At 38.3% G+C, this 22317-nt stretch overlaps 1 protein-coding gene across 2 annotated transcripts in view; it reads right to left on the bottom strand.

Annotated features, from left to right (window-relative positions):
* The window catches only part of PDZRN4 (PDZ domain containing ring finger 4), a 349858-nt gene that overhangs the window by 47963 nt on the left and 279578 nt on the right, over positions 1 to 22317 (bottom strand). For both annotated transcript variants that reach the window (XM_059402905.1, XM_059402906.1), the window contains 2 exons: positions 15830 to 16086; positions 12645 to 12747 (listed from right to left, as the gene is read on the bottom strand). In XM_059402905.1, the coding sequence (XP_059258888.1) occupies positions 12645 to 12747; positions 15830 to 16086 (360 nt within the window). The remainder of the gene's footprint in view (positions 1 to 12644; positions 12748 to 15829; positions 16087 to 22317) is intronic.

Here is a 22317-nt window from a genome sequence, read left to right as displayed (position 1 = left end):
CTTCTAAAGTGCACACTTCTTAAAAATAAGCTATTTATGGCAATCCCCCTTTTGTTACTGCTTCCTACAGAAGCCTTCATTTCCTACTGGGTGGACTCTAGACTTTAAAACCTGGTCTCAGAAAAGTTAAAGAGCAAATGGTTTCAATGTGTTTTTCAGAACAAAGAAAAAAAGTTACAGATTTAACTTTCAAGGTTTGGCTATTGAAAAACAAGTAGAAATATAAAAAGGGAGTATCTACAAGAAGGCAAGGACAATGAAATAAAAATACAGGTAAGAGTATTTCTAGGACTGATCAAATTTTAAACTTTGGCTGATGAATAATTTCTGCTGTAGAACTTCAACTCACAATTAGGCCTGGCTTCTGAAATAATGGACTCTATAACTTACATCAACCAAGTACAAACACATATTGCCTTAAATGTCTTGTACTAAGAGATGAAATATGGTCATTTAAAATCCTATTATATAGTTAAGTATCATATCTCAGTTCAATTAAAGTGATTATCAACTTTGTGCCATTCATTTTTGCATTATCTCAATCTCTTCCATTTATAATGACTATGTGTGTAGATATTTTTTGTTGTTTTTAAAAATACTGCTGTCCGGTGCTTCATCTGTAAACATCATTATTATAATTGACATTTTTCTCTGGGTTTAAAATCGGCCAAAATATTTATTTGCTTCATCACCACATTCTAAACACCCTACTAGCCAATGAAAAGACAAAGTCAGAGGCTTTGTGACTATGTGTGTGTGTATGTGTGTGTGTCTATGTGATATGTTTAGGTATGCTTATTAGAACAGTAAATAGTAAGTTCCAATTCTAACCAGAAAAAGTTTTATTTTCCTTAATATTTCATTTGAGAAAGAAAACAACTAGATGAAAAGATGATTAACATCTACAGAGCTGTAACTCTAAACCTTAGTCATATAAGCCTTTCATTTGCTAGCCTGAAAGTATATTTAAAATTTAGTTATTGTTGCAATAAGTCCACTATATGCTTGGTACTTGGAAGACAAAGATGCATAAGATAAGGTCTCCACACTGAAGAATATCAGAGATTTATAGGGGAGTCCAAAGTGGGAACAAGCAATAATAATACAATAAGGCAATGGAAGAGGGTGCAGAGATTAGAAACTGAGACCCAGTGCTTATTTATTTATGAGAATAACTATAAAATCTTATGTTTGTTAAATATTTAGCTAGGAAACATTTTTGTCTCTTTGTTCTCATTTCTACCTCTACCACAAAGTCAATTCATCAGTTCATAAAGGAAGTCAGCAAGAGAGGAAGAAGGAATAAGAGGACTCTAAGACTGTCAGAATACAATTAACAAAATGACATTACTAAATCCTTACCTATCCATAATTACTCTAAATGTAAATGGATTAATTTTCCAATCAAAAGGCAGACAGTGGCTGGCTAGATTAAAAAAACAAGAGACTCAACTATAATATATTCTGCCTACAAGAGACTCACTTCAGCTTTAAGAACACATTTAGGCACAGAGTAGAGGATGGAAAAAGATAATCTATGCAGGTGGAAACTAAAAGAGATCAGGAGTAGCTATAGTTATAGCTCATAAAATGGACTTTATGTCAAAATCTGTAACAACAGACAAAGAAAGTCATTATATAACAATAAAGCAGTCAATTCATCAACAAAATATTATAATTATAAATTTAATATGTACTCGTCATTAAAGCATAAATATATTAAGCAAATATTTACACGTCTGAAGGGAGAAACAGACAACAATACAGTAATCCAGACTTCAACACCCCACTTTTGACAATGGGTAGATCATTAATAAGAAACTAATAAGGAAACACTGAAAATAAGTAAGGAAATATTGAAATGCTGAAAACCAGTAAAGAAACATTGGACTTCAAATATACTTTAGGGCAAATGGACTTAACACACATATACAGAACATCTGATCCAACAGTAGCACTTTTTTCTCAAACATACACAGAATATTCGTCAGGATAGATTATACATTAATTTAAAAAACGAGTTTAGAACATTTAGAAGACTGATATCATATTAAGTATCTTTTCTGATCACAATTGTATGAAACCAGAAATTAATAACAGGAGGAAGTTGCAAAATTCACACATATGTGGAAATTTAAAAACACACTCCTAAATAATCAGTGGTTAAAGACAAACCAAAAGGAAAATAAAAAAATTATTGAAAAAAAAAATAAAATGAAGATACAACATGGCAAAACTTATGGAATGCAACAAAAGTAGTCCTAAGAAGGAAGTTAGAGTGATGAATGCCTACATTAAGAAAATAACTCAAATTGGTAAACCTTTAGCTAGACTAAGAAAAAAAAGAGTGAAGTCTCAGATAAATAAAATCAGATATGGAATAGGAAACATCATAACTGAGACCACAGATATACAAAGGATCATGAGATTGTTATGAACCATCATACACCAACAAAATGGATAACCTAGAAGACACATGAATAACCTCCTAAAAACATACAACCTAACAAGTGTGTTAGTGAGGGAGTGGAGAAAAGGAAACCCTAGTGCACTGTTGGTGGGGATGGAAATTGGTACAGCCACTATGAGAAACACAGTGGAGGTTCCTCCAAAAATTTAAGAAAAAGAACTACCCAGTCCAGCAATCATGCTCTGGGTATATATATCCAAAGCAAATGAATACAAGATATTGAAGAGATATCAGGACTCCCATGTTCATTGCAATCTTATTCACAATAGCCAACACACAGAAACAATGTAAGCATCCATTGATGGATGAATGGATAAAAAAATGTGATATACACCCCCAATGGAGTACTATTCAGCCATGAAAAGAAGGAAATCCTGCCATTTGCAACAACATGTGTGGACCTCAAGGACATTATGCTAATTGAAATAAACCAGATGAAGAAAGATAAATACTGTATTCTCATTCATAGGTGTAATCTAATAAAGTTGGCTCAAAAACAGAATAGAATCATGGTTGTCAGGGACCAGAAAGTGGGGAAAATGGGGAAATATTGGTCAAAGAGTTAAAATTTCCAGCTCTAAGATGAATAAGTTCTGAGAATATCACATTCAGCATGCTGACTTTAACAACACTGTATTATATACTTGAAAATTGCTAAGGGAGTAGATCTTAAATGTTATCACCATACACACACAAAAAGGTAATTATGTGAGAGGTAGAGGTGTTAACTAATCTTATTGCAGTTATAATTTCACAACATATACATATATTAGGTCATCATGTAGTATACCTTAAACTTATACAATGTTACATGTCAACTTTATCTCAATAAAGCTAGAAAAAAGTATAATGCAGATGAAGTTTCATGCGTGATGCAGATCACTCTATTTTCCTATAGCTAAGAAACCCAGGAAAAAATGTAAGCACCCAACAAAAGGATGAAATTTTAGTTATAGGAAAAACAATGTGAGACACACAAAGTGTTAACTGTGGTTACCTTGAATGGTATGACTGCAGAAAATGATACTTAATATTTTATTTTGGACTTCAAATACATACATTGGATTTACCAGAATCTTTGGCTCATAACATACTACCTATATTGATCATGCAAGAGTCTCTTTTATTTATATTAAGTTTGATTATTTAATACATAGTGAATATCAGTGAACTCACTGTATAATTATGGACCAGAGCATTGTCAAGGGCTTAAGTCTAAAGGAGAAAGGGGAGAAATCTCATGACAATGTAAACGCATGCTCTTTAAAGATTCCAAAATTTTTTCAAAGACAGTAATTTGGTGGGAAAAAATCTAAACTGGGATTGTTTTCTATATTTTTCTAATTAAAAAAATAAATATTGTGTTTAAATAAAATAATTTATAGTGCCTACAGCCTGTAACTGCCATTTCACCTTGGCAAATATTTATGGGTCAGCTGGTTCCAAACACTAAAGCTAAAGTCAGAGATAATATGGAGAGGTGTGCTACTTTCTACCCATTGGTAAAGTATGGTACTAGACATAGACCAATGTGTGTCCTTAAGTGTGTACACTCTCTATAAAAATCTAAAAGATGGGGGTTGATAGGACTGAAATGATAAAATATTTGTAAAATTTTAAGGATCTGATTATGGGTTTGTCTCATTTTGCTCAAGTGAGTTACATGGGCAGACCAGATGAGACAAATCATTCCAAATATTATTGGTATCCCCATGGAGCTCACATGTGAAGATGCTATGATTCAGGAGGTAAGTGGAGGCTTTAAGAGACAGAGCTAGAACTGGGACCACATTCCTTGTTTGGACATATTCAACTTGATTATATTGCCTCTGGAGGGAACATTGGAATCCTTATCTGGAATTTGCTTTATAGTGAAAAGACAGCTCTCCATTCTTTTTTTTTTTTTTTTTCATTGTTAAAGATTTTTTTTTATTAATTTTTTATTTTTTATAAACATATATTTTTATCCCCAGGGGTACAGGTCTGTGAATCACCACTATCATATGATCTCCCTGATAAGAGGAAGTGGTGATGCAGCTCTCCATTCTATGCCCCTTTGAAAATAGTTCTCTGAAAGCAGAATAGGAGATATTGGGGAATATGATTTAACACGCAAATTTTCACCTTAAACACAACCTCTAACACCTTTTAGTAATGCAAAGCAATCATCTGAATGTGTATCATGAGTATCTTTGAACAAAAATTGGATGTCAGGATTTTGATAAAATTCATATATGTAGTGGAAGTAATCTTCATCTTATATCTAGGTTTCTAGTATTTTAATAACCAACTTGGAAGGTTAAATTTGCTTTTCATTGTTTTCTGAGGAAATAAAGTTTAGTGTTGTCATAATCAGTGAGGTAAAAGATAATGGGCTTTATATTTATTTTATGAAATTACATGAACAAATTAACAATAATATTAATCTCATTTTTTAAAGACTTTATTTATTCATTTGAGAGAGAGAGCAAGAGAGAGAAAGAGAGAGAAAGAGAGTGCAAAAGCTGGTGGGAGAGGCAGAGGGAGAGAGAGAAGCAGACTCCCCCGAGCAGAGAGACTGACAGACTTACATGGGGCTTGATCCCAGGACTCTAAGACCATGACCTGAGCTAAAGGCAGCTGCTTAACTCACTGAACTACCCCGGTGCCCTAATATCATTTCTTCCAGGAAGAAATCTAAAAGAATTACAACAATTTTGATGGCTATTTCTTTCTAGTCACTTCTTAGGGAGAACCTTTTTTTTTTTTTAATAGAAAATCACAACTTAGGAAAATCCTTCAATTTTATAAACATGGGTTTTCAAATTAAGAAATTCTGAGTTACCTCTGCTTGGAATTTTAGGATTATATAAAGTTTCATTACAAAGTTTCAGCCTCAACTAAGGTTCAAGTACTGAAACTAAGTCAAGTCTATAATGTAGTATGTAGGTAGGACATTTTTGAAGATGAAAGAAAGATGGTGCTACTCATAATTAAAGTGGAACTTAGCCATACATGGGGATAGCTTAGGGCATACCAGAATGTATGGTTATCCTACCAGGGAGTTGAATTCCAGTCATTCTTTACCTATGTAAGTCAGCTTGTCTGTTTAGTAGGGTTCTCCAGCTTCTAAGTGTGAAGTAAAACATGGATATTCTTGTTAGAATGGCAACAAAAACACGAAATCCAAATTTTCTTTTTTTATAGTCTGGCATGAGTGTATGTTTAAAATCATTTACTCCAATTATTAGACTGTTAATTGAAATATTAAGAGAAAATAAAAGACTTTCACACTTTATTTCAAATTTCTATTTTTGTCAGCTGTCTTCTCCCCTTTCCCCACCATTTCACCTTTTTGTATTTGTGTTCAGGATACTTACAAATAAGAACAGTAGCAGCAATGTCAGTAATTTATTCATTCCTCAAGCAAATATTTCTGTATGCCCTCTGTGTGCTAAGGTATGTGGAAGGTAGGCTCTCCCAGTGATATAAAGATGCTTGGAAGTGGTTTCTTTAAAGTGTCTTCTTTAAAGAAGTGTCTTCTTTAAAGAAAAGAAAAGAAGTGTCTTCTTTAAAGAAGAAAAACTATTTAGAAGAAAAAGATATGTACATAAATAACTATAACCCAAGACATAATGCAAAAAAGAAATTATAGAATGTGATATGGTAGTTCTGTGTGGGACAGTGTGAGGAAAGCATTTGAGGGGCGGAAATTCTCATAGGTGAAGGTGTAGAGGAAGGAAAGTACCCAGCTTTCTCTGAGTATTGCTGGGCTGCAGAGTTTGACCCCAAGATGCCTGAAAAAGTAGAGGGGTGGCAGAGTATGAAGGACCTTTCCTGCCAGGCAGAGAATTAACACAATTAGAGTTAACACAAGGAGTAGAGTCATACAAAATGATGAATGGGAGAGCGACCCAGTGAGAACTCTGTTTGAGAACGGCTGGTCTGGCAGGAATTGGTGAATGGATGAACTGCAGAGACTACTGGATGGAGCCCAGGAGACCAGGGAAGAACCTAGAGATACTCTCCTACACAAGGGAGGAAGCACCGGTGATATGAAGAAGAAACGTGCCCCAGAGATTCTAGAAACACAATCCCCACTACATGACAGCTTCTGGGTTGCCTTCCATGACTGACATTTTCATCTGCTAGAACTTGAGGAAATGGTGGTGTCATGAATAGATACTTCAGTGAGTCGACTCTGATAGCATACCATCTTATCTTAAATGTTCAAGTAATAAAAATATTTTCACACTTCATCTAGGTCGGTTTTCAATTCAATAAATTTCCCACAAGAATGAAACCTATTAAGGTGATTTTTTTAAATGGATGATTTTATTGCCCCAGTGGTAAGTGGTATAAAATTATTTCATATATTTCATTAATAATTCTAAAATGTGACTAACAAGTGGAATAAAAGGGACTGGTGAAATATAAAGCACGCAGTGAATCAAAATAATTCTGAAAATGCTACGCTTTCACACTCTATGCGCTATTGTCTCTTTTCCCTAATATCCAATGCACATATGGATAATATTATCATCTCTTTATAAATTATGTCTCACACCAAACATATTCTTTCCAGCATTGGTTTTCAAACTCCTTGACACATTTCCCAGAGACCATCAGAGTCAGGGTTGGCTACTTTGGGAGGCTCTCAGTTCTCTGTCCATGGTTGTGTTTCATAAATTTGGGGATAATCCCTTGGAGAGGAAGTTATAAAGGAAGTACTGGGGTGGATTAGGGAATATATAAAACTCATATCAAGTATGAGATTCTTATAATAATCGGCAGGAATGAATTTACATGGAGACCATTAAAATTCTATTTCATTTCTTATCTCTCCCCTCATTCTCCTGGACCTTTCTTTAGAAGTGTTGAACTGAAACAAAAATGATGCTTGGATTAGAGAACCCTTGACATTAAAAAAAAAATATCTCTATTTGCAATAGCCAAGATATGGAAACAACTAAGTGTCTATCAGTGGATGAATAGATAAAGCAGATGTGGTGTGTGTGTGTGTGTGCGCGCGTGTGTGTAAGAAGGAAATCCTGCCATTTGCCACAACAGAGATGGATCTTGAGAGCATTAAGCTAAGCGAAAGAAGTCAGAGAAAGATAAATTTGCACACTATTATTTTATGTGGAATCTAAAAAAAGAAAAAACAAGTCAAACTCACAGAAACAGAGGATCAGAGTCAAAAGATGGTTTCCAGAGACTGGGGGTGGGGGTGCAGCAAAGAGGGAGACATTGCAGAGAGGTATGAACTTAATAAAAAAGCAATATATACCTATGAGAAAGAGAGAGGATATCTGTTGTAACTGCATGGTGGTCCCAGGTTCCTTTCCAATTCCCTTGTACGAAAAGGTCCAAAGGGACTCATTGCTCAAAAGTTGGTCCATGCAGACAACAGGAACTCTCCTTTGTTCATTCACCAAATATGAGCACCCACTATGAAATGGGTGATGACAGACAGACAGACAGATAAGGTCTCTGCCCTCACAGCCTAGAAAGGAGCCACCATGTTCTATACACACACATGAATTTTTCCCTAAGTTTGCTTCACAGTCATTGAAAAATATGACCAAAATCTAGTTAATATTTATCCTCTTGTTATTTTTTGAATGACCATATTCTTGATTCATAATTCTCTTTTCTTTAACTATGTACAAGAGAGGTTATCTACTCATATTGTCACAAATATTCTGCACCTATTCATAGGGATCCAGGTCTGAAAAACAAATTTTGCAAAATGACCTTTCTCAGCATAGCGCAGGGTTTATTACACTTTGCATAAGAAAGAAGAACTAGAAGAACCTAGAAGAACTAGAAGACCTAGTTAATGTGCTAAATGCTCTTTCCTATTTCTACATAGGAGCCTGGGTTTGGTTTTCAGTTGATATATACACAGAACTCTGACATACACTTGTCCTCTTCACCCTTCTACTTTTAACCCCTCTTCAAGCCAACTTCTAAATTCCTTCTTAGTCTGATGACCACGTATTCAGAAGGGGAACTCAATGTACACTTAATTCAGATTCTTGGGTATTTAGCCTGATCTCAGGAGGAGGAGTAGAAATGTTTTGAGTGGCATTTCTAGGTGATGAAAACCACCAGATTTCGAAGTGCTACTTAAATTATTTGCTTGTCTTGGCTAACCTGATGTTTCATGCTATCAAAATGTTGGACTTCACTATTAGTCTAATATTACTCCTCTGACTCTTCCCTAGCACATCGCCTTTTGAGAGTTAATGGTAAATACTGCAGAAAATTCAGCATCCTCCTCGCACTCCAGCAGGGGCAAACGTATCTTTATTAGGGGTTGGATGAAAGGGCTCTATATTTCTTGAAGCCTTTCCCTTTAAATTATTTCTGGTAGAGGCTGGATTTGAGATCTGCCTCTGAGTTGCTAAGGGCTATTTATGATTTATTTCGACCTTTAGCTGGCTCTAGGAAAAAAGTGCACAAAGTTGAAAATAAAGGAGAGAAGACGCTTAATCCTCAGTAGTATTTCAGTGGTATGGGGCACCCTGACTCTTAGGATGGGTGCATTATTTAAATTTTGATATTTTTATTATTTCTCTCACAAATAAAATTAAAATCCTTTATCATTTTTAATTGGAGAACAAGGACCATCATTTATAGAAGAGAACACACTTAAAGCTATGAGTCTTTTAATGCAGACTGGTCCTCTGAGACTTTTCTGGAGCACAGTGAGGAAATTTTAAAGCCAGTCAAATAATTTTCCTAGGCAAAGTGGTGATAGGCCATGGTGAGATATGGGTGTCATTAAAATTTCATAGAGATCCCTAATGCACCAGAGTCACCATAACATTGACATGCTGACTATCATATCTCCAAAGAAGCATTTGCTGCCTATCATGGCTCTGAAGGGAGCTGTTACAATATCAATGCAATAATCTGCATGTTAAAAAGTCCCTAAATATGTATTTACAAGATAGTCAGATCTGTTTTGGTCTATTGGGTCAATAATCCAGGCACTCAAAGTCCCTAAATATGTAGGCACAAGATAGACAGATCAGCTTTGGTTCACTGAGTCCAGAGCAAGTAGGTCTTTACAAAGGGGCCTCTACAGTTACACAGTTGGCATTTTAGCAAGTTCAGAAATGCAGTTCTATGCACTTCCTGTCTTTTAAAGAGTGGGTTTATTATGCTAGTTCCAGCGGATGCCAGAAGCTGTGTTTCCCTTCGGCCTATGGTATTTTGTTTTTTAAAAAGTCAGAAGGAAAATCCCGTTTTTAGCCCAAATCTGGAGCCCAAATCTAATTGCAGCCTGGAGGCAAATGATTCAAACACGGACATTTAGGCAAAACCCTGTGCCCCAGGATGGATGCTGTCCTTCCAGACCATGCCTCAGCCCTTTCCGCCTCACCATCCCCAGGCATCCACCTTGGCTTGCCTGACTATGCCGCTGCAGCCTTTGCTTCCTATGCCCAACACGACTCCCCCCCCCCCCAGTGCCCCCATCCCCCTGCAACTGTCAGATTCATTCTGGCAACCAGAGGAATCTTGCTAGGGTTTCAGCTCTTTAGCAACTTCCCGTCCTCATGGGAGAAGTGAAAGGTGCCTCAAGATAAGCCCCTCCTCCCTCTGGCTTCTCCTCCTTGTCCAGGCTGCTAGGGCACTGGCCTCTGCTGTTCCTTAAGCACACAGGGCATGCTTCCGCTTCTGGTCCTTTGTACTTGCCCTTCCCACGTGGCTGCTCTCTTACTTTCCTTAAGTTTCCTATGAGAGAGGCCTTCCCCGACTTCCTTGCATAAGACAGGAAGAGCCCGTCCCAACACCATGCGTTTCCTTTCTCCGCTACCCACGCAGTTGCTCTCCGTTAGCCCTGCCCATCCTGGAACAGTATGTGTCTTTCCCGTTTCCGTGCAGGTGAAGCTGCTCCTGCAGAGGCTTCTTCCATCGCATACTTAGATAAGAGCCTGGCCTATTTTAAGTGCTCATTAACACTGAAGGTAGAAACCAATAGGAGCAGATGGAAAGGAAACCTTCCTCAACTTCTTCGACAGCCTGTTGATGTGCGTTCGTGTCTAGGTTGAGGAGAAATATCTTATCTTTTTTTGAGATGAAGTTCTCTCTTTGGCCATTAGACCTGTTTCCTGTAATGTTCTCTAAGAGGCACAGAAGCAGTCCTGGAAAGGGCTAGACCACTGCATCCTCAGAGCTCTGAGGGAGCTGGGGTCATCTTAGCTGGTCACAGAGGCACTTGACTGGTGTGCGTCTAAGTATAACAGGGCAGAAGACGGGGCTGTGATTTCAACGTCTCCCCACTTAATGTGGCATCCACAATCATCAGCAAGGCTGACAGCCGGGGACTAGATTTTACCATCTAATCTCACACAGCCGTGAGGGATGATGCGTGCCACTCTGCCTCCTAACCAGGACAGACTGAGGAGTGCTAGGTAGAACCATTATTCTCTCCGAAACCTGGTAAATGATCCTTGGGATATTCCCCCATACCTCCGCCCCTCTGTTTAACCATGTACCATGCTTTCAATGCATCCTTTCTCGTGATTGAAGCCTGTCACAGTAATGTCTTCCTTATTTAAATTTCACAGGAACATTCTTATTTCAATCACTCAAAAAGACGCCTTCGGCAAGAGAATCACAGCTGACAGCAAATTAATGACTATGATGCTGTGATTAGTTGAGATTACAGGCTACAGAGGACCTGTCTGAGCATTTACCACTGTCGTCATACTGAGGCTGGCATCTATTAGGGATTTATATTGTTCAAAAAAGAGGATGTGCTTCAGCTACAGTAAGCCCTACAGAAAGGTAAGGAAATCTGTCTGCACTGGAATATTCAATGATATGTTAATTAATTACATAATTTTTACTGTTAACCTGCTAGCCTAAGCAAGTTTTTCTTCCATGCCCTCCCTCCGAATACAGATTTATTTTTAATAAAGCTTGAAGGCACAAACTAAATAAAAAGCTGAAGTGAGCTAGGTAAATCCAGTCCCTAAACCCAAAGTATTCATTAGCTGAAAGGAAAACATCATTTAATCTTGAATTATTTGGGTAAGTGACTCAATTTTGTAATTTGTTTTTCATGAGAAGACAAAACTTAATGGATATTTCAGTGCATACCAGTCCTTGAATAGATTTATAAAATAAAACTTTTCAATCAACTTAATGGAAAAGGGATGAAAACTTAGTAGGAACAACAACAACGCTGAAACCATCTACTCAGATGCTAGGTATCATCACACAAACGATTTCGGTAATCCCCAGCAATGACTTTTGCGGGGCGAAGATTTCAAATAAACGTCTATTTGCTTTGGGTGAGCTTCACGGAATCGGCCTTATTTGATTTCAGATCCTCCTAAGGGAAGAGATTTCAGGATTTCCAGGTTGTAAAGCGGAAAAGAACATTTTGCTGAACTTGTATGACATCATCTAAAGCATTAAAAGGGCAGATAATCATGGGTTCTCTACCTGTTTACCAAAGCTTCTTTACCTTCCCAATCTACTTTATTTCCAAATGTCAGAGTGGTCTGAAACCTTTCAAAGATTTATAGACGGCAGCAGAAGAGGAAAGATTAGGATAAATCCTTTAACTTTTGTGAAAGCTTTTAAATAATTAATCGATGGGCTTTTGGAATTATTGTATATCACAGTCTAGGTACTCTACTGTATATGGTGTTAAGGCTAAATAATAAAAGGGCATTAGACCATTCCTCTTTCTAGAAAGTCAGTGAAACTACTTTTTATGGCATATACTTGAGTCACAAATAAAGAGAATGTTGAATAAGTGAAAGAAAATATACCTAATATAAAACAATTTAGTTTGTCAACTAAAATCAAAATACCAATGAATGAAAACAGAAGTACAATCTTGATTTTAAATATAATTTTTTTTCAAACTCTACTTGGAAATTACCTCATGACAGTAAAAAGAAAAAAAATGTGGCTGCCGTAATACTATGTATGAAAATCAACAAAAATGCAAGCAAATTATTTTCAAGCTTATATTATAAAAATGTTTTCCAGTATATTTAAAATACTAGACACAAACAGCCCAAACAAACAATAGGTAAAAGAACTTACCCTCAATATGTAATAGACAAAATATTTCTCACAGTAATAGTTAAATTTTTCTTGTTGTGCAAAACCCCTCAACCATAACTTCATGAAGAAACGTGAAGTGGTGTGAAAACGATCTTACCTCATATTCAAAGTCCTCTGCTCTGTCTGCATCAGCAGGCAAGCTGGAAAGATACTCATTGTCCTCATAAAACTCATGCTCCATTGGATGAAGAGAATGGCAGCTGTGGGGAATGTAGCGAGATGACAGAAATGGATCAAAAGGGTTGTTTTCAAGATTAAAACTGATTTTAGAATTTCACTTGTTTTCTCTGCTTTGCCATAAGACTTGTAGCAATCCAGGCTTTGAGTGAGCTAGAAGCTCGCAAAAAGCGATTGCTTTCTCTCTCCACTCCATGGGGTCTGTCAATTTGATTTTCTGAGAGAATACTAAGAGGAAGAGCCCATAGCCAGAACTGCACTCCAAAGAGTCTGATGTGAAATCTCTGACGAGCCATGGTGCGGGATACTCCCTGGCCTGCTTCCATTCCACCAAATGTGACTTGCTCCGTACCTGGGTATGTGGCTTCTGAGACCACAGTCTACCCAAAGAGGGGTTTTTATAATGAAGTACTACCCATTTCCTAATGCACAGCTCCAAACTGTTTTTTGAAATCTGATTTCAAAAGCACCCATTTTTCAGATTGTAAAACATACTTGCCTTGCCCTCAATCCTTAAGACCTGCTTCCTTGTTCTCCCTCACAACCCACATTTTTCCCTCCTTGATAGAGGGCCCGTGCACAAATATTAATCGGCATTCATGGTCACACCTCGCTCGAAATTCCTATAAGCCACAGGGTTTCATAATCCCTTCCAAAAATTCAGAGAGGATTAAAGGAAATGAGGGGGACCTGGAGCATTGTACATAAATTTTATTTATCTCACTTCAGAAAAATGTTGTAAGTCATTTATAGAAGTGCTTTAAAATTGCTATATGCTATGATATAGATCCTATACTTTAGACCATGTGAAGGTCAAGTATAGTTTAAAGGCAAAGGACAGGAGGGCATCTCTATTTCTAGAAGTTAGTGAAAATGACTCAGTGCAATTAAGCAAGCTGGTGGCAGATGCGATCTCCAAGCTCCACCAGGGTGGACATTACCGAAAAACTGGTTAGTAGTATAAACCGTATCCTTATCTTTAGCCCAAAGGTGCACAAGAGACGCACCCTGGGGTCCTCACACCCTCAATATCAACATTCTACCATCTCTTCTCACTGCTCTCTATGGCTGTCATCTCCACATAGGGCTAATCAACGTGAACCCCAACAGCAAAAGCGGTACATGGAACATTTTGCTTGCTGGTCTAACAGGCAAACCGTCCTTGCTTAAATTTAGACTGGCTCTGAAAACCCATTTGGGCTGGTAAACCATTAAGCTTGCTGCTTTGGAAAACTAATGGGTTTCTCTTGTCTTTCAGTTGGTTAGAAGGGAGCCCTGCCACAAGGAACACCTTATTGATTCAATAAACATTTATTGTTTACCAGATGCGAGGTCCTCTGCCGAGGGCTAGAAATCTGTAGGTACACCAAATCCAGTCCTTGCCTTGTGCACAAGGTAGAGCAGAAAGGTGGGAATGTCAAATGTGAAATGTGAGATTTCAGGGGAAATATGAGAGCAGATGGGAGGGGGGATGTCCCTACTGCAGTTCTAGGAAGTTTGCTAGAAGAGGTTGCCTTTTCGCTAAGGTCTGCAGGACTTACGGAGAGTGACATAGGGTATCTGTTTAGAGAGTCGGTAGTGGGGTCGGACCTCTTAGGCTCAGAAGCCCGGCCCTAGCACTTCCTTCCAATGTGACCTCGGCCAAATTACTTAACATCTTCCCTCATCTGTGATGGTAATAGTACAATGCACTCCCTCTAAAGACTGTTGTGAGGACTAAGTGGGTTCATAAATGTAGACCAGTTGTAATGTTACCAAAAACATGCCAAATTAGTTAATAAATGTTAGCTGTTATTCGTTCAAGAGAGTGTTAATTGGAGGTTTCCTCTGCGTCAGGGAGCACTTATCAATATTCAGTCTTTGTTTGCCAGTGTATTCTTTTTCTCCTCCTCTAGAAGGTAGGTGGTGACTTTATTTTCCTTCCCAGTTACATGCCCAGCACCTACTTCCAGTGCCGGATAAAGGGGGCTATTTGATAAGTAGTGGTTGCTTGGATGGAGTACGAAGCAAGATAAACAGCATTCTTGCCCTCCTGGAACTTGAAGTTTCAAGGAGTGGCTTCCAAAACATGACTGTACCTTAAAATTGCCTAGGGAGATTTCGGCAGAAAGATTTGGTGCTTGGGGCTCACTCTAAAAACTCCTTTTTGATTGGTCTGAGGTAGGATTCAGGCATTGCATTGATACGCCTTTTTAAAATTCCCAGGTGATTCTAACGCACACCTGTGGACCACTGACACAAACCTAACAGAAGCCACTAAAGGGCAGGGAAGTGATCAGATCTGTGTTTTACAGAGTGCAGAATGGACTGCAGTAGGCAATGAAAATGCAGCCTCAAGAGACCATTGTTCTTATAAATCAAACTCTCTAATGTTTGAATATTTGCTGCATAGCGCACAGAGCAAAATGTATGGGGCAAAACATACTTCCTCATAAAATAAGACTGTACAAGTAAGATTATTTGAATAAAATCTCTCGACCTGTCTTTAAATGAGGTAAAAAATTGGGGAAAGATATTCCTTTAATAGATTCTGATTTCACAGCCCTTATACTTACTCACTGACAGTCAGAATCTTTTGTTGACATCTCAATATATTGGGTAATTGCTTTCTTTGGAGAATTGCACTTTAATTAAATTAATTTCCTAGCTTTTCCTTTAAAGAAGAGAAAAGCAAGAGGGAAAGAGAGAGAGGCGACCCACAGAGGAGAACAGAGTGCCAACACGCCACTTTGTGTCAGTCTTAATAAGGTTTTTGGCAGCTTTGGTGAGAAAAGCTATTTCCCTGACCGGTGCTCATGAGTCGCATGAGGTTTTTGATGGCTGGAAATATGAAGATGAACTAATCAGAGCCAGAATTGTTCATTGCTCCGCAGCAAGCATGATTCCTTACGTGAAGCAACTGTGTGGGTCAGGGAAAGTCACTCACAGGGTCAGCTGGGATCTAATTGGATATAGACACGATGGAGACGTTTTCCAAAGAGAACTGAGAGCCTGTCTCTAAAATGGTCAGCTTGCTAGTGTGACTGATTCTCTCCAACACCTACTTGGAATGCTGAATGAAAACAAATAGGGCTTTGGGGAAAATGACAGGAAAAAAAAAAATACCTGTCTGAGAGCAGGAAAGGACAGATGTCTGGCACTGGAGGGGTAGGTGGCCGAAGTTTTGCCAGAGCCATGATGTGCTCAAAGGTGATGTCTGTCTGAGTGCTAGCGTCCATGAGCTGCACTGCTGGGGCCGTTCCATAGGCTGGTTTACTGAGAGGTGTTCGTCTTAGCACCTGGACCACAATGGGCTCCTTGGCATTTCGAAAAGCTTCCACTGCCTCTTCATGGGTGGCTTTTGAGAGATCCTTCCCATTGACCTGTGAAGATACAAGGACATTGCTCATCGCAGAGGAAAGAACAGAGAGGCTGTCATCCTAGATTAAGAAAAGGTGGGAGGCTAAGTTTAAACACCCGCTCTCATACGAAGTTTATAAAGCATTATTTAATTGGACACGGACATTTACTGAACTCTTCACCAATACTCGGAAGTGAGGAAGATTAGGAAAACAACTGCTTCTTGGTTCATTTGGAAGGATACTGTCAGGATCATTAGTAAAGATTAAAAAATTTGAATCACACATCAGCCTCAGAGAATGTTCACCCAAACCTTCAGATAGGTAGAAATGTTAAGTATGTCTTTTAAAAAAAATGTTCGATCCATCTCTTTGTGGAATTTTCAATATTTAATCAAAGTTTGACTGGCTTGATATCTGATTTTGTGGGTATTGTCCAGTTTCTTTCATATTAATTGTTTTTAAATCCAAGACCACGTTATTGTCATAAAATCAAGACCATATTACCATACATTTTATTGTAAATCTTGGCTGTTCAAAGTGTGGTCTGTGGACCAGCAACATAAGCATGAGCATAAGAGATTACTAGAAATGCAGAATCCCTGACCCAACCCAGGCCTGCTGAGTCTGAACAGGATCCCAGCTGATTTACACGCACTTGAAGGGCGCACTGCTCTAAAACATCTCTGAATATACTCTGTTCCTTTGGATCCTTGCCCGTTTTAATTTATACCAATTTACGACTCTCCAAAGTAGCCCTGGACATAACAGAGAGAGAGGGAATGTATGCCTTTGCTCTCTGTCACTGCTTCCCAGCAGGGCCAACTACTGGCATTTGGGAGAGAAAAATCATTTTTTTTGTGAGACTCTCCCATGCCTAATTACCAAGAGCCAGTGCTGTGCTCCTGCCTTTGCGGCACTCCAGACACCTGCACAATTTTCTAAACACCCTTTCCAGTGGCAGGACAGACTGCTCTCACATTGCTGTCAGTTTATTTCCCTAAAACCAGTCCTGATGACAGAGTCCACCGTGGAAGTTGTTTTAATAAAGGCCTACAGCATCCTGAAATATCTTCACCCTAGATGAATCAATAATGTTGGTTTTTGCAAATAGGAAAAGATACTTAGGGGCACAATACTGTGCTTAAAACCCCTGAAATGACACTCTTTCTAGACAATGAAGCCATCTGCCTGTTGGGGAGGCTCTGATAACAGCCATACACCAGCGAATCCTTAGGGATCCCTGGGTGACTTAAGAAGAAGCAAAGAAAGTCGCTGAGTTGCAGTCAGAGAGCAGTGGCTGACATCCAAATGAGCACATTCTCCCTCCCTGAGTAGACAAAGAATATGAACGTGCTCAGAGCAAGTGTGGGGTATTTGGGGGTAAATGATACAATGCCAGGTAGAAATCATCATGTCATGTCGAGACAGGCTTAATGACCTGGAGGACCTAATTTACTCAATGGACCCTGAAAGAGTTAATGTGCCTTCAAAAATTGAGCAATTAAGTCTCCTCACCAGCAAAATATGTCCCAGTACAGTTCTTGGATCACTAGTAAGAAACTTCAGTAGACAATACAAATGGTTACCTACCAGTGTGCACACACTCATGAATCTTTACATTCTCACTCTGATTCTTTTCTCTATGGACTAAAGTTGACAATTATTGCTGCCTTGGTATTGGTACAACCTTGGAATGTCTGGATCACCTTGGGCATGTGGGAGTATGTGAACAAGGGACATCAGTGGACATAGTCATTCATTCCTTGAGCTATTGGTCTAGGGTACTTTGGGCCGAGGCCACCACTTTCTCTCTTGGAGATATGTAATCAGCAGATGGTAAGTGAAATCCAAGAATGGAGAAACAAAACCTAAAATCTAGCCTCTCGTCTTGCCAGGTCTCATTCTTTATGTATCACACTGTGGTCAGTATTTAAGAACTCCAGGGTTGTAGAAGATGATCCAGTAGTAGAATCTATGGGGTAGGGAGAAACTGCCCTTTGTCTCCAGGCTTCTGCTTTATGGTGTCCCTTGAGTTTAGTGAATATCCAGTCCTGCAAAGTCTTACATCCTTCTCACCCTGAAAAGAAATCTTGGTCATAATCTCTAAGTCTTACATTTAAAGTAACCCCTAATAGGGTAGAATGAAAGAAGACAGTGCCCTTTTTGAAGGACTTCAAACAATATCTGAAGGTAAAGAGAAAAACAATTTGTGGCTAGGGTGTCTTCCAGTCACACATTAAATCCTTCTAATGCATAAATTTTGTGTCATTATGTAGTGGGCAGACTAATGCCATTATCCTATTTCTTTCTCAAGGTGGCTCAGCGCCTTGCCTACAATGTAGTCTTGGTATTCCTTTGTTTCTTACTTGTTTTTGTGATTTTCAAAGCAAGAGTAATTTTTAAAAAGTGAGTCCCTCACTGATTAGTGATTATTTCTGCAAAATCCAGAAACGTATAACAATTTCTGCAGAAACATAAAGATTACCAAAGAGTATTTTAGGCTGTGAAATAATTAGTTCTTATTATAATGTTCACTATATGCAGACAGTATTAGCGTTCTCACAGCAAGATCAATAGCTATTGATTCTAAGACCCGTACATTCATTCATTTACAATTATAGCATTTATATGTAAATTTCATTTTTTGCTTTAAGGACCATCAAATACAATCTTACAAAAGGACAGTCAATAAAATCTCAAATATCTTACTTCCCCATTGGGAATGCTCTTTTCTTCCAGTTATCATGCAGCTGACCTCTATTTTCATAAGCTATTTAATATCTCTCAAAGTAAAGAAGTCTATGACCTTTAAAGGCTCTACTCTCCCATGTGATCCCTTAGAAAATGTAAGCACTGATGATACTAAACACTTTTTTTTTTCACTTCACTTGAAGTTCATCAACATACTGTTAGCCTCCCCAAAGGTCACCATTTCATAAATTACGCCTTTCACAATAACAAAAAAGAATAGCTTAATTGGGGTTCTCTGGCAGTTGCTTTGCTCAGTTATCATCAGTTACAGTCAGGAAGAAGAACACTGGGAGACTATCTGAGGTTTTAATCCCATAGAAAAAAGTTTGTAATAAATGAACAAATAAATTAATAGCCAAACCTCATTTTTCCCAAGTGGCCAGACTCTAAACCAACATGGTATCTGGTATTCATGGTGCCTTATCCTTATCATTATATTTCTTTTCCATCATATTCTCTCTCTCTCCTTTCCTTGCTTCCTCTCCTGCCCATCCCTCCTTCCCTGTCTCAACATTGCTTTTGTACGAACTGCCTACAATTTTTATATGTTTTGTGAAATGAGACAGGAGATGGAGAAGCCCTCTGTTAAAGGTGTCCCACCGAATGTAGGTAGTCATGGGTGCAGATCACAAGTGTTCTGGGTGCCTAGTAAAAGGAGGGGGAAAAATGCCAGAAGAATAACAGGAAAGCTGATTTTCAAGAGGAAAAACTGCCTAAGAAGAATTGCGAACAAAACTGATGGGAAGAGAAGTAATTTGAAAATTAAAAGAGAAATACGCATTGCGGGGCTTGAGTTTGAAGTTTTCATGCAGAAGGGTTTCAAAAACGCTGGCGATCTGATTAAAGCATGGCATAGAGAAAGAGACTTCATGAAGCTGTTGGTGAAAGGCACAGGTGAGAAGTTAGGGTGTCATAATAAACACGAAATGTCTACAAGATAATACCCTCTGTTACCATAACATCTGGCACGTTGATAAGTGTTCAAAATAGGTTCGGTCTGCCTCTACCAAGCAACTGGAGGGCAGCAACTAGAATAGAACTGCAAAGACGCACGTGATCTCTATCTGACCAGGGGCTAGCAGTCACACAATGGGATGACTGGACTCCAAAGGTGATTGAACCACCTGAGTTGAGATAAATGAGAATCCAGAGCATTATACCTTGAAAGGGTTAGCAGAATTGGCCAAAACACCAGGAAGGAAAGAAGATGCCAATGATAAAAGTTCCAGGGTAGAAAGACTATCCTCGTAACAACTACATTTGTGACTGGAAGCCAGTGGAAGGAGTAGCCGTAATCACGTCAAACTTGCAGCAGCCGGAAGACATTCAGAGGAACTAGCAAACGGAGGACTGACGACTAAAGGAGACACTGATGGTGAGAAGCCATCCTCTGGGAAGGCTTCCCTCATACCCCAGCACTTAAGTTGAAAAATATACAGAGATGAAAAAAAAGTGTCTTGTTTCTAATAAGTTATTTTCCATTATATTGATAAGGATAAGGGGATAGGAGAAAAGTAGTGGCTTTTCAGCAACTGATGCAGAAGTGTGAACACATTTGTTGTGGCAGATGGGCTAATTAATCCATAAGCAACTTGTGAATGTTAAGTAAAGAATATAGCTTTTCATATGTAAACCATATCACGCCAATGTTTGATGAGGCTTCTGTCTAACGAACAATCTACCCTTTTGGATAAACTGCAAAATCTGGGCCACTTGTCAGTAACCTCCCCAGAGTGACTGGTGGCCTCAGCTTGGATATGAGCTGTGCTACTTTGATTATTTCTCCAAATCCAGCCACATGCAAAATTTTCTTGAGTATCAGAAAACAAACAGGCTTTTCTTTTTTTCCTTTTGAAGTGCAAACAAGTGCGTGAATAACCAAGTCACCCTAGCGTGTTGCCATTTCCAGAGTCAGCTGTTTGGGAATGATGAGAACTTCCAAATCTCTGTTTCCTCTTACGAAAAATCAGGCCTTTTTATGCATCTGTGCCTTTCATGGGAAAATACATACAGGACTACACAACAGAGGAAGCATAGAATACCTAACATTATGTACAATTTATATAACCCAATTTCAAGTTGAGAAGAAGTATAAAGCCCGGGGAATATTGCTTGTTTCTGTTTACAAAATTTTTATTGCTTCCTTTCTTCATTCATTCATCCGGTTGTTAATGGTCAGCTTTATCGAGATGTAGATGACAAGGAAAATTATAAGATATTTAACATGTCCATTGTGTTGATTTGATAGATGTATATATCGTTAAAGAATTCCAACCATCTAGTTAATTAACACATCCATCATTTCATGTACTGATTAATTAGTTTTTTTGGTGAGAACATTTAAGTTCTACTCCCTTAGCAAATTCCAATAATATAATACAGTGTCACCAACTCTAGTCACTGTGGTCTACATTTGGATCCTCAGAGCCAAGCAGTATAATGCTGGTTGGCATACCAGTTTATAAGATCTTCCCCCTTCACAAATAAATGTGGAATTAATTTTGACTAAAGTCCCTATGAGAATGCTGATCAAATGCTCCACCTGATAATTAGGGAGGTGTTATAAAAACATGTTCTAGTAACATTTTATATAAGGAGGAAACAATATTTAAATTACTGCTAAAATGTTGGGTATGAAAGAAATTTAAAATAATCCAAACCCTACAGTCATTAAAGCATTTGTCATATGTAATTGTTCAATCAGTTTTAAGGAACTGAATCATATAATGTTTTTCTAAACTTTGGTATGTTTGCTTCTGTGAGGACATCTGTCCTATAAATTAAGCATAGCACAGTATAAAAATATTTATAGTGAAAAGAACACACAGAGTAAGAATTGTCAAAATTATATGAAGAAAACCTAGCAAGATATTGACTAAAATAAATTTTGACATTTTAAAATGTTACTCATGAACAAAATAATAATTTGTGGGTTTGTGATAATTTAGAAGAATACAAGATATGTTAGATGGCATTATACCAAAAGTCTGCATAGTACACTGTTCTGTTTTGAAAGTGCTATTACTGGATTTTGGGAAGAGAATAAATATGTAATTATCACATCTGATGTAATAAGCAGATTTATTCAAAAAGTGATTGGCTTATTGGGACTATGAGGGACCGGTGGCTTCATTTTCCCGGTGTATGGGGGTGTGACAGCTTCCCGTGGGTTCCAACATCCCCCAGGGCCGGGCAACTGGTTTCCCAGCCAAATGGAAGTCACTAACTTCTAACCCAGACATTCTGAACCTCTTGTATTCTGTTTCCTTCCTAACAATGCTCCCCAAAGAGGAGAAAACCACAGTGGGTAGGGATCCTTGCACTGGAATACAGACCTAACACAAGTCCAGCCGTTTCGGACCCCTGCATGACTCCTGGGCTGCTCACTCCTGAATTGGACATTTTCCCAATAAAGACTGTTGCCTAACCTATAGAACTCGTGACACTGTGGGATTTGCCCTTGATTAACATTTGTGTGACATGATACGCATTTACAACCTA

Source organism: Mustela nigripes, chromosome 6, assembly GCF_022355385.1.
Source record: "Mustela nigripes isolate SB6536 chromosome 6, MUSNIG.SB6536, whole genome shotgun sequence".
Lineage (NCBI taxonomy): Eukaryota > Metazoa > Chordata > Mammalia > Carnivora > Mustelidae > Mustela > Mustela nigripes.
Note: the sequence above shows the minus strand (reverse complement) of the source record. Positions and strands in the feature narration are given on the sequence as shown.